This window comes from Arvicola amphibius, chromosome 3 (assembly GCF_903992535.2).
Source record: "Arvicola amphibius chromosome 3, mArvAmp1.2, whole genome shotgun sequence".
Lineage (NCBI taxonomy): Eukaryota > Metazoa > Chordata > Mammalia > Rodentia > Cricetidae > Arvicola > Arvicola amphibius.
In genome coordinates this window covers 140,462,031-140,475,265 of record NC_052049.1, presented here as the reverse complement: position 1 = coordinate 140,475,265, position 13,235 = coordinate 140,462,031, and the positions used below count along the sequence as shown (strand labels likewise).

The window sequence follows — 13,235 nt, the reverse complement described above, 5'->3', positions numbered from 1 at the left end:
TGGGGTATATTGTGGCAAACTGTAAGGATTAGGACTTCAGTGGAGGGCAGGATTCCTGAAGGCTTGAGTTTAAGGTGAGGTTACAAAGAAACTACTGGAGGTCTGGAATAAGAAATAACTGGGAACCAAGCATTGTGGTACATACCTTTAATCCCAACACAGGGGTGAGGAGGACAGAAGGCAAATAGATCTCCAGCTTGGTCTGTAAAGCAATTCCTAAGCTGCCCAATAGTACATAGTAAGACTCTGTCCCAGAAACGAGAACTAACAAATGAACTAAGGCCTAGAAATGTTCTTAGCTATACAGGAGGCAGTATCCATTCTCTTAACTTATGAACCAGTTCTACTGAGTGAAGTACTTGCTAAGCACTGATCAGAATAAGAGCAAATCAGAAATACTGAAATAAATTTAGATATGACCAAAGTCTTCCTAGAAATAATAAATAATTCAGCTCTAACCCTATTCACCACCTAGCTTGCTTCCTATAAATATGTTCAATAAATTTTACTAAGTAAATTTGCTATAATTCTTCTAAACTAAGAGCCACATTTCTAGAGTGGATAGTTAGTTTAAAAAAAAAAAAAAAAGACCACAGGACAGTTAAAGAAATTGTTTCCCAGCCAGGCAGTGGTGGCGCACGCCTTTAATCCCAGCACTAGGGAGGCAGAGGCAGGTGGATCTCTTGTGAGTTCGAGACCAGCCTGGTCTACAAGAGCTAGTTCCAGGACAGGCTCTAAAGCTGCAGAGAAACCCTGTCTCGAAAAACCCAAAAAAAAAAAAAATTGTTTCCCACAAAGTATATGTTCTCCCTGTGGGCGTGTCCAGCCCCAAACAACAAGTGATGGGCTGGGGAGGGAAAGCAGTCTGTTCTAAGTTGCACCAAGACTTCCAGCCTTTGCACTATTCCTTTTCTCTATTCTCCAGCATGCAATAGTTGGTAATTACATGCAAGAGGCACCAGTATGATTCTAAATTTAACCTGTGTATTTTCTTCTCATGCTAATTTTACGAAGAGATGAAGCTATAGCTCTGTCTAGTATCAGATGCATGCTAGCTAGTGTTATGGTCTGTGTCTAGAATCTGATCCTACCCCCACTCAGGTCTCATCCATAGCTAATAAGACACCAGTACTCTAAGACTGCCAATATTTTGGTATATTTACCATTTTTTTAAATTTATTACATTAGAATCTATACGCGGAAGGGAATGGTATTAGTGTTCCATTATCAGAAATACATTTATTTAGCTTGGTGGCATGCTTTCATCTCTCTTAATATCATTTTTATAAGGCAGATTAAAATAAAATGGGGTTTTTTTTGTTGTTTTATTTTTGTGTGTACCACATGCTAGGGACTTAACACATTCTAAGCAAACATTGTACCACTGAGCTACACTCCCAGCTTCCACTAAATGCTTGTACCTGAACTTTACCAGATGATGGTGCTAACTTCTGAGCTAGCTGTCTTGTGTAACTGTTCATCAACCCCTTTATGATCAACAACATAGTACAGTCAGAGGACCCTTGTCCATGAAGTGTAGCTCAGAATTTGTGTGACGTTCATAGAGATATCTATCACTGATTTAACCCTGCTAATATTCTGCTTTAACCTTGTGTTGTATCAGTGGGTAGACCAATCAATAATAAAACAACAACAAAGTTTAACTATGTGTCTTTTTAAAAATTATTTTTATTATTATTTTTTACATCCTGATCACAGTTTTTCCAACCTCCTCTCCTAGCCTTTTCCCCATCTTTTTTTAATATATGGTTAAATGGGTGGTATTTTATATCTTTGTGTGGTTTCTTTGTATGTGTGTGGTGGGAGGGGAACACCTTCTATAATTTATACATCTGGAAGTCAGGACAACTAGCAAGAGTCAGTTCTCTTCTTCTGTTATGTGAGTTCCAGGTATAAAACCCAGTTGTGAGGCTTGACAACAAGCATCTTTACCCACTGAGTAAAGATGACCCATTGCATGGTTTCTTTATATTACTATCCAGAAAGCTATAAATATAAGGCTGGGGAGTATAGCTTAATGAGTTGTAGAACATTTATCTAACATGTATGAGGCCCTGGGTTAAGTCCCCAACATAAATGCACAGTCTTCTGTGTGCAGATTTCTCATGTGAGTGGTGCAGTGCATCCTTCTACACCCTCAACACTAAGCTCACGAGGAACCACAGAAACTACCTACTTTGCAAAGCATTTGTATGCCTCCTGACTGTCCTGTCTTCAGACATTTCAGAACACCTGTCACAGCCTGATTACACAGGGGTTTGGAGGAAGATTGGACCAAAATGGTTGAAATGATTTTCCCTCCACTGGTTGGTTTTTCAAGATAGGATTTCTCAGTGTTGCTCTAGTTGTCCTGGAACTAGCTCTTTAAACCAGGTTGGCCTCGAACTCAGAGATCTACCTGCCTCTGCCTCTACCTCTGCCTCTGCCTCTGCCTCCTGAGTGCTGGATTTAAAGGTTTGCATTACCACCCCATCTTGCTGAATTGAAATTTTTGTTTGAATAATTTGGAGTCTTTAGCTTGTGATCAACTTCCCACCTAAACATTTTTTTTTAACTGATACACTTTAGCCTTTGAAACAACTTCATCCGTTCATTGCTGGGGTACTGTCAGAAGATGCACGTGAATGTGTGTACACTGTTTAAATTGAGAAATACACATTAAACTATAAATTGAAAATTGCTAGTGATGAGATATGGGTAATTAAGAAAATTATGGTACAGAGAAACAGATATGTATTAATGTTATCATTAATAGATTATCAAACACTGTAAAGCCATTGTGGGGAAGCAAACATTTTAAAAGGATATATATTTTCAAAGATGCACTTGTGTGTAGACAAAGTCTAAAGAATATACAAACATAATGCTAGCTAGCTGTGTTTTACAGGCTTTTTCCTGTTTAATCAACATACTAAATTGGTTAATTAATAATGAAAAAGTTTTTCAATGTTTTGTGCTTATAGGTTGCTAATATTATGCTGAATGATAAACAAGCTTTCCATTATTTGTTTATTATTACTGAGTTTCTTTACCTTTTCCTTAACATTACCAAGACACCGAGTTCATCCATACATGTGAATGCTTTTTCGGTTTAACAGGTACCAGTCAGTGGCCCAGAGCTGGAGGGCAAGCTCCTTCATCCCCCAGCTATGAAAACTCACTTCACTCCCTGGTAAGAGCCTTCTGCTGTCTTTACATGTGTTAATAGAATTTTGCTTTATGGTTCGGAGGGGTTTTTTGTTAGGAGTGATTTTGGTTTTTTTTTTCTTCTAAAATCTTATATAACAGTGAAGAAATAGTAGGATAGTGTTACACATTCTTTGCTAACAGATGACCTGATTTATTAGACAGTATGACACTTTAGGTGTCTTTATTGTCATCTGTTTTATATAGACATATGGAATTAAAAGAGTACTGAAGGATTTTTGTTTTTTTTTTTTGAAAAATATAAGACTTAATTTTTCTGTATGTCAATATGAATTTATTTTTAAAAGGACAAGAAATCAAATCCATTGATTCAGAATCATGTGTTATATTTATATTAGACTTTTACATATGTCAATTTATTATAAAAGTATTTCTGATATCTTCTTGTAATAAAGTACATACCACACAAGCACAACATTGCTTGCCAGACAGATAGGACTAGTACTCCAAGGTGAAGAATTTGTGGTAGAATGTTCTCTACAGTTACGTTTGTGTGCTTACCTATGACCCAGAATCACAAAGTGTAATAAAAATAAATGAGCGTGATCCTGGTGATATGCTAAGTCATGTAATCATTCAGTAATTCTAGTTTGCAATCAGAAGCCCTCTTTTTCTGTGCCTAACAAAATATTTCAAGTTGGAGGAAAGTTGTCTTCTCACATATTTTGCAAGCAAACTCAAGCAGTGTGTGCTTAGTTACATGCTAACCTTGTGAGTCCCTGTTAAAGCCCAGCCTTTTCAGAGCTTAATACAAGTAGATCTTGCAGAACTCCACATTAACTTTACTAACAGGTTGTGCCAACAAGCACATCAGCTATTTCCTCATCTCTTTTGGAGTTAATCTTAACCTGTGCTTTGCCTCCTGTTCTGTCTTGACTTTGCCAGAAAAATCGAGTTGAGCAGCAACTTCACGAGCATTTGCAAGATGCAATGTCCTTCTTAAAGGATGTCTGTGAGGTACTATTTCTTTTAGATGGTGCCTTTTTGTGTGTTTAAATTATACGTCCCTTATCCATTTAAAATTATTAAGCTGTACAGACTCCAGAGTCTTTTAAAAATCAGACAGATGCGCATTACAGCTCTTGTAGCAGTAGTAGAAGTAGACGTGTCTGTTAAGAATGGCTTCTTTTAAGAGCTCTACTGGCATGTGCTTTTGGTTTTCAGAATTGTGTTTGTGTATAAGGCATGTGTTTCCCATGGGCAGTAGATGTCTTTCTTTCAGTTTTGTTAAAGAGCGTATCTGAATGTGTACACCATTGAAGATAGGTGTGTTCTGCTCACCTAAAACTTAAATGGATTTGAGAGCCTTTCCCCAAATTGACATCTTTCAGAGATCATCTTAAAGTACAGTTTATTCCATCAACTATAATTGAGTATTGATATAATAGCCTTCATTTATTATTGAAACTAAAAGAAATAACCTCATGATAGATAGGTAAATTCATCTTATTAAGCAGTTGACTTGTGTCCGCACTTTTGAAAATGTAGTCTGAAGATAGCTGCCTGTTTTGTTGTTGATTTGAAATGCGGCTAGTCGCCTTTAAAGCTAGTAGATAGTGCATTGCATTTGCTGTCTTCTTTATATCCCTGAATAAGATGTAGACGCTTAGTAAATTGAGTTGATATCCACAGTAACCACCCTACCCCATGTTGTTTTTGATCCTTACAGCAGTCTCGAATGGAGGACCGTTTAGACAGACTGGATGATGCTATCCATGTGCTGCGGAACCATGCAGTTGGACCTTCTACCAGTCTGCCTACTAGTCACAGTGATATACACAGTTTATTGGGACCATCCCATAATGCACCAATTGGAAACCTGAATTCAAACTATGGAGGATCAAGCCTTGTTACAAACAGTCGATCAGCTTCAATGGTAAATCATGCTCCTCTTATGTGCAATAACCCCTCTTATCCTAATTATTTTTTATGAAATTTTGGAGGAAAGGTTGAATGGGATGTTAAAAGGAACCTTTTAAATTTTCCTTTATTGACTACCATCTGGTTCATCCAATTCTGCTATGGCCACATATAAAAAGAAAAACTTTTGCCAGGCAGTGGTGGTGCACACCTTTAATCCCAGCATTCCGGAGGCAGAGGCTGGCGGATCTCTGTGAGTTCAAGGCTAGCCTGGTCTACAAGAGCTAGCTCCAGGACAGGCTCCAAAGCTACAGAGAAATCCTGGCTCGAAAAACAAAAAAGAAGAAGAAGAAACTTTCCACAGAGACCTATTAGCTTCAGCCTGGTCTTTTTTCCAGATCCATAGTCATTGGAATGACAGTGTATGCCTTGGATAGTGAGTAGGAAAGGAAAGGATGGATAGCATAGCCTGTAAAGCAAGACTGAGTTTTAAAGACCCTATTCTAGCTGGGACCAATGTCATAGGCCAGTCATCTCAGATGTTCCAGAGGCTGTGCCAGGAGTAGAACAACTTCAAGGCCAGCTTAGGGAACTTAGTAAGACCCTGTTTCAAAGTAGAAAGAAGGCTGGGGCTGTAGCTCAATGGTAGAGCACTTCTGTAGCATGTATAAGGATCTAGATTCAGTCTTAGTACCACAGTTTAGAAAGACATTTTTCTGATTCAGAAAACTTTTCTAGACTGGAAAAGTTGTTTCTTATGATTTAGAACTTGCCTTCAATAGCAAAAATTTAACAAGTGACACTCAATTTTTGCGGGTCTAAATTTAGCTTTTTTCCCAAATTAAAAAAAAATTTTTTTTACCCAGGCGGTGGTGGTGCATGCTTTAATTCTAGTACTCAGGAGGCAGAGGCAGGCGGATCTCTGAATTTGAGACCAGCCTGGTCTACAAGTGAGTTCCAGAACAACCAGAGCTAAACAATGAAACTCTGTCTCTAAAAACCAAAAGAAAAATGAAAAAAAAAAAATGAGATAAAGGAGCAGCTAAATTGATTGTTAGGTAACAAACAAAGGAAACTATTTTAGATTAATCCCCTCAGAGGATAAAATAATTTAATAAATCTTTTAAAAACATGGTAATTCTTAACGGGGTGGTGGTAGTGTATACCTTTAATTCCGGTACTTGGGAGGCAGAGGCAGGTGGAGGTCTGTGAATTCAAGGCCAGACTGGTCTACTAAGCAAGTTCTAGGACAGCCAGAACTGCTACACAGAGAAACCCCATCTCAGGAAAGGAAAAACAAACAAAAATAAATAAATAAATAAATAAATAAATAAATAAATAAATAAATAACATGCTAATTCTTTAGAAAAGAAAAAGAATAGACTTCTAAATTATGTACATCAAAAAATTCTGTGTTGAATGGCTTGAATTATTTTTCATCCAGATTGTCTTTTAAAGATTCATTTGAGGGCTGGAGAGATGGCTCAGTGGTTAAGAGCATTGCCTGCTCTTCCAAAGGTCCTGAGTTCAATTCCCAGCAACCACATGGTGGCTCACAACCATCTGTAATGAGATCTGGTGCCCTCTTCTAGCCTTCAGGCATACACACAGACAGAACACTGTATACATAATAAATAAATAAATAAATAAATAAATAAATATATTTTTTAAAAAGATTCATTTGAAGCCGGGCGGTGGTGGCGCACGCCTTTAATCCCAGCACTCGGGAGGCAGAGGCAGGCGGATCTCTGAGTTCGAGACCAGCCTGGTCTACAAGAGCTAGTTCCAGGACAGGCTCCAAAGCCACAGAGAAACCCTGTCTCGAAAAACAAAAAAAAAAAAAAAACAAAAAAAAAAAAAAAAAAGATTCATTTGAACCTGCTGTGTAACTGATAACACGTGTTTGCATGTTTATTGCATGGTTTTTAAAGTTCACTGCATGCTTCAAAATACTTTCCCGTGAAACAGATTTCAAGCTATAAGCCATGTGATCAAGGCTAAAACTCGCCTATTGCCATAGCAATTGAGTGCCCCAATGCTGAGGGTTGATTTCTATAAAAATTCCAGGTCTCCACACAATGGCCTCCTGGTTTCTAATCTCAGTATTTCCACCTCATGTCTTGGCATTAGGGATGTTTCTGTTTACTCCATCTTTTGGTCATAACTCAGATTCAGTCTCTTTTTATTGTCCTTCATGACCATAAAGCCTAATTGACTGAGAAGAAAATAGTTTTATATTCTAAAACTACTTTCCCTTTTTATCAGAAACGTAAATACTTTAACATTAGTTAATATCTGTGTTTGACCTATAAAAATAGTTGTTTATAGCCAGGCAGTGGCGGTGCACGCCTTTAATCCCAGCACTAGGGAGGCAGAGGCAGTCGGGTCTGTCTGAGGCCAGCCTGGTCTACTAGAGCTAGTTCCAGGACAGGCTCTAAAGCTACAGAGAAACCCTCTGTGTAACTCTGGCTGTCCTAGAACTACTCTGTAGACCAGGCTGTCCTGAAACTCTCAGAGATCCACCTGTTCCTACCTCCCAATTAAAGGTGTGTACCACTACCGCCTGACCATCATTCCAGAAAAGAATAAAGTTATTCTATTAGACACAGATATCTTCAGAAACTCACCAAGAACATTCAAGTAGTATTTTGTTTTTCAGTGAGTTTATTCTAAGAACATTACTATATATGAGTATCCAAACTGTAGGTTTAATTATGATACTAATCTCTTTCCTAGCATTTGGAAAAGAAAACACAAGTCATTGTGTTTCTGTGAAGGAAAAGATAGAAGGAACAGCAGTTATCTCAGCTTTGCCTACTGTATGATCTGTCACACTACTTGATTCCAGTGAGAATAAAGATCGAGTCTAGAGCATGCTTGATGGGAAAGTACTACTGAGGCTCCACCCCTATCCCTACTTAATCTAATGTAAAATAAAGCAGCCTTTGACATATGGGGGTGGGGGATGAACACGGCTAAATTTCATTATCATTTATTTACAGAAATAGGTTCCTTTATGTTAAAAAAAAAGAGAGAGAGAGAGAGAAAGACAAGATTTATCCACAGACCTACTTTATTAGTTCCTTACTTTGATCATAAATTGGCTTATCAGTATATAAAATGGAGGTTGGCTTGATTTTTTTAAATTGTGTTTTGTTCATCTTTGTTGTCCTTTTTCTTGGAGTGTTTTGTTTTCTTTGTTTTTTAGGTGGGGGCTCACTATGTAGCCTTGGCTACCCTGAAATTCACTGGTGTAGACTGAACTGGAGCTGGCTTTGAACTCAGAGATTCTGCTTCTGCCTCACAAGTGCTGGAATTAAAGACGTGTGCCACCATGATAAGCTATTTTAATAACTACTTTAGAAGTTTTGTTTAAGTACTTTAAGGATTTAAGATGCACTGAAATGGATAAAAAAGTTGATGTGAATATGCATCTCAAAAAGTGGTAACAGTAGCTCATCTCAGGCCTTCAAAGCAAATAGATGAGTGAACAAGATTACCATTAGTATAAAATGTGTAGGGATAGTTTAGCCAAGCCATTGTTCTTTATCAAGAAAACAGAATAGATGATTGTTAAGAACCTTTCCCTTCTATATACCTAGTGGTGGTGATGGTAGCGCATACCTTTAATCCCAGCACTCAGAAGGCAGAGGCAGGCAAATATCTGAGTTCAAGGCCAGCCTGGTCTACAAAGCATGTTCCAGGACAGCCTGGACTGTTTCACAGAGAGACACTTATCTCAACCCCTTATCCCCCCAAAAAAAGAACCTTTCATCTTTTTCATTTCCGGAGTGGAACCCATTACCCTTACACAGCAGTCAGGTGCTCTTCCATCAATCCATACCCCAAGCCCTCTGGATTATTTTTAATTACCAGGAAGATTATGTCGTTAAATACCTATAGTTTGTAAGAGATCCATTTTACTTTAAATTGTTCCAGAAAAATATTTATTTTATACCAAGATTATAAGATCATCATTTGCCAAAATATATGTTAGTGGGAATCAGTATCAAGAGACTTTAGTTAGCAATTGTTTCAGTTGGGTATGCTTCGCCAGCATCAAAGTTTAGAATGAAAGAAATTTCAGAAATTGTATTAGAAAAGAACTAGGAATGGGGGAATCCCTCTTGTTTAAGAAATTGGGGTAGCCCTCAGATATCCTTTTAATGCTTGCTTTTTTTTTTTTTTTTTTTTTTTTTTTTTTTGGTTTGGTTTGGTTTGGTTTTTTGAGACAGCGTTTCTCTGTGGCTTTAGTGCCTGTCCTGGAACTAGCTCTTGTAGACCAGGCTGGCCTCAAACTCACAGAGATCTGCCTGCCTCTGCCTCCCAAGTGCTGGGATTAAAGGCATGTGCCACCTCCGCCCAGCTTTAATGCTTGCTTTTAATTTTGGATGAAATCATTGTTTTCATTTGCTTAATTTACTACTCCCCATTTATATATTTTTATTTCTCCACATCTGCATAAATTAATATAAAACATGTCTCCCAAGCACATTAGTATGTGAGATTGTTATTTCATGTTTTTTAAATATTTATTTTTTATGTATACACTGTACTGCCTGCATGTATGCTTGCACACCACAAGAGGGCAGCATAAATGGTTGTGAGCCACAATGTGGTTGCTGGGAATTGAACTCAGAACCTTTGGAAGAGCAATCAGTGCTCTTAATCTCTGAGCCATCTCTACAGCCAGAGATTGATATTTTATTTTAAAATAGTGTCTAGAACTATTGAAATATCAGAATTTCATCTTAGTTTTTTTTCATTCATTTACTCTAGAAATAAACTACTAGCAAGAATTTAAACAAAAACGTAAAAAAAGATTAAACAAAAAATGAATGGAATCATCGATTTCATTTGGCTGTTACACAGGTCCTTTAGCAGGGTAAGGTTACTGCTTATGGCTGTGTGTATAAATACCTGTGTCCACCAGGTGATGTTGGCACATGCCTTTAATCCCAGTATTTGGGAGGCAGAGTCAGGTGATCTCTGTAAGTTCAATGCCAACCTAGTCTACAGAGTTCTAGGACAGCTAAGGCTACATAGAGAAACCCTGGTGATGGTGAGGAAAAGGGCGAAGGCAGTAGGAGGGGGACCAGGGGGAGGAATGACGACAAACAAACCTGTGCCCAAACAGGTAGCATCTTGCCAGTGCCTATGCCTTTCACAAAATGTCAGACAGTGATTTCAACTGCAGACCATGCCAAGGGAGTTTGAGATTGTTTGTTTACCAGGGAAGCTTGATGCCAATCCGAAAAAAATTACTGAAATTAGCAAGGTGCTTCTGTGGCATTTGTCATCAGACAATGCAAGCCTGAAGACTTGTGTTCAATTCTGTGAGCCCACATAGAAATGAAAGGAGAGAAATTATTTCACAATGTTGTCCTCTGACCTCTGCCCGTGTACTGTAATAATAAACAACATTTTTAAAATTTCTTAAAAGGTCTTGATGGTATGAAATGAAATTCTCTCTATGGATCTCTTACTTTCATTGTTAGAAGATTTATGGAAATCTAATGCAGACTTTTAAAAATTATTTTTTGGTAATGCTTGAGGGTTTTGGTGTTAAATAGAATAACATTTTATTCAGAGTTTTCTTCACCTTTTGTTACTTAACTAAAATAAACTTGAAATCTTTGTATGGGACAAATTGGCCACACATGTGTGCACATTCATGTATATATAAATCAAATACAACCTAGACAACAACCTTGGGTATCTTTTATTTAGTTAGTAAGTTGTTTTTGTTTCTTTTTGTTTATTTTGTTGTTGTTTTGGTGTTGGTGTTTTTATTGTTTTTGTTGTTGTTTTGGTTTTGTTTTTTTGTTTTTGAGACAGGGGTTCTCTGCAGCTTTGGAGCCTGACCTGGAACTTGCTCTGTAGACCAGGCTGGCCTCAGACTCAGGGAGATCCATCTATCTTTGCCTTCCAAATGCTGGGATTAAAGGTTTGTGCCACCATGCCTGACTTTCTTAATCAACAACCACGTTTTGTTTGAGAAAGGTCTCTCATTGGCGTGGAACTTCACTAGATAGGTCAGGCTATATATAGCCAGCAAACTCCAGGGATCCTCCTGTCTTTGCCTCCTATCCGTAGGATTGTATGTATGTCCTGCCACAACCAGCTTCCTATGTGTGTTTTGGGAATCTAACCCCAGGTCCTCAAATTTGCAAGGCCAGAGCAATCTTCCCAGCCCTTCTAACTTTAAATATTCTTACTTTCTTTTTGGGCAGGAGTTAATTCTAGTATGGGTTTCCATACTATAGAAAATTATGTGTCTAGATTTCAACTGAATAAAAGAATTATACTTATTTCTACTGTTTTAATCCATTTTCCCCTAAATGGAAACTTCTGACATTTTTTGTTTTCAGTTTTTAAATTTAAAAATACTTGAAAATAATAGTGCTTATGCACTTAAGGAAATATAAGGATTAAAGAGACATCAAATGGGTTAGAATAACAATATTTTTAGACAGTGTTTAAAGATCATTTAATTAGTCCATATTAATAATGGTCAAAGGAAAAGCAATAATATTCAGCAAATAATACAAATGAACAAGTTATTAGAATGGAATCAGAAGACTTAATTCTAAGAAATTTAAAGTCTGTTCTTTAATTCATCAACTAATTAGATTTAACTTTTTCCTATTATGGGTACAGATTAAATGAAAAGAAGTTGCTTGTTGGTAATTCTACAAAGTACACAGATTGTGAAGGTTCGGTGTGTAAAACTAAGTCATTTAGTGAGTTGCACCTTTTATTTTGAAGTGAGGTTCTTATAAGAATTGCAATTTAGAGCATAGCAGGCCTAGGGATTTTCCTTCTCTGTTACTCCCCCAATAGTAGCAGCCAGTCAGCTGTATGCTAACGAGATGAGCAATTAAAATAGTCCTATCTGTCTGGCCCACAGGCTGTGGGTACAGACAAAGAACTGTTTATACACCTGTTGTTCATGTAGACAGCCATGTCAGTGTGGAGCCACAGATTAAAGGAAGGATATGGGAGCCAGGGTTGGCAAGGGTTAAAGAGAACTGTTAAAACTGTGGAAGTCAAATTCTTGAGAAAATATATGAGGGCCATTTGCGAGGGGAATCAAGTTACAAAGAAAAAGTTTCTGCTGACGGCATTAACATGGGAAGGTCCAGACTTCAAGCTTTGTGCTAGTCTGAAACCATATTTTAAAGGTTTATATTTTTACCACAGATGCCAACTGAAAGTAATGTGAGTTCCTGTAAGAAAATAATCTTGGACTCTTCCGTTGAGGCAAAAATACTTGCTAGCATTTATATTCCAAAATAAGTAAGACACCCTTCCTCTCAGTTCCTTAAGGAAAAAAGTAATGGCTCTTTGCTAGAGAGCCGTTTGTCGGGAAGAACGTCAGTACAGTACATTTTATTAAGGTGCAGAAAGCTTCTTTTCTTTTAATGGTGCTGTTGAAGTAAAAGGAAATGGGAATTCAACAGATGCATCGTCTCTGCACAGCTCAGCTATTGCTGCTCATGCTGGGTTCTGCTTGTATAATGCAGAGTTAATATTTGTGTATTTTGAAGTTTATAAGGCCATTTCCTTTGGTGTTTTGTTTTTGCTTTTGATAATTCAGACTATTAGATAAAAACAGAATTAGCCTCTCTTACCAAAATCTTGTGAAGTTTTAGTGCACATACTTACAGAAAGTTCAGCTTCTGCTTTATCTCACAGAGATTTCCTGAGACAAATTTTCTCTATGGTATTTCGCCTTTAAAATAGGTTCACACTTCAAATTAGCAGCTGTATGTTGTGTTTATCCCATGTCTTTTCATAAAATGGGGTTTGTTTGGTGTGTATTCATGGAGTACATGCATGTGGGGTGGGGAGTTAACGTCTATTGTCTTCCTCCCTGCCTCCCCACCTTATATATAGAGTCAAGGTTTCTCACTTGAACCCAGAGCTTGCCGGTTAAGCTCCTCTAGCTAGCCAGCTTGCTCTGGGGATCTTCTGCCTCTATCTTCTTTACGCTGAGATTGAAAGCTGCTATCACTCCCACCCTGCTCATATGTGGGTACTGGGGATCTGAATACCTGTCCTCAGGTTTGTGACTCAGCCCCTAGAATAGGATTTCCGAGTGGCCTTCCTTTCCTCTTAGGCCACTTGTCAGTTGGAAGAAGGCA

General features: G+C 37.8%; 1 protein-coding gene across 6 annotated transcripts in view; it reads left to right on the top strand.

Moving 5' to 3' along the window:
• The window catches only part of Tcf12 (transcription factor 12), a 266,208-nt gene that overhangs the window by 237,436 nt on the left and 15,537 nt on the right, over nt 1-13,235 (top strand). For 3 of the 6 annotated variants that reach the window (XM_038322504.2, XM_038322503.2, XM_038322507.2), the window contains 3 exons: nt 3,120-3,193; nt 4,114-4,185; nt 4,898-5,104. In XM_038322504.2, coding sequence (XP_038178432.1) covers nt 3,120-3,193; nt 4,114-4,185; nt 4,898-5,104 — 353 coding nt within the window. The remainder of the gene's footprint in view (nt 1-3,119; nt 3,194-4,113; nt 4,186-4,897; nt 5,105-13,235) is intronic. The other 3 variants (XM_038322509.2, XM_038322506.2, XM_038322508.2) reach the window with 1 other exon arrangement.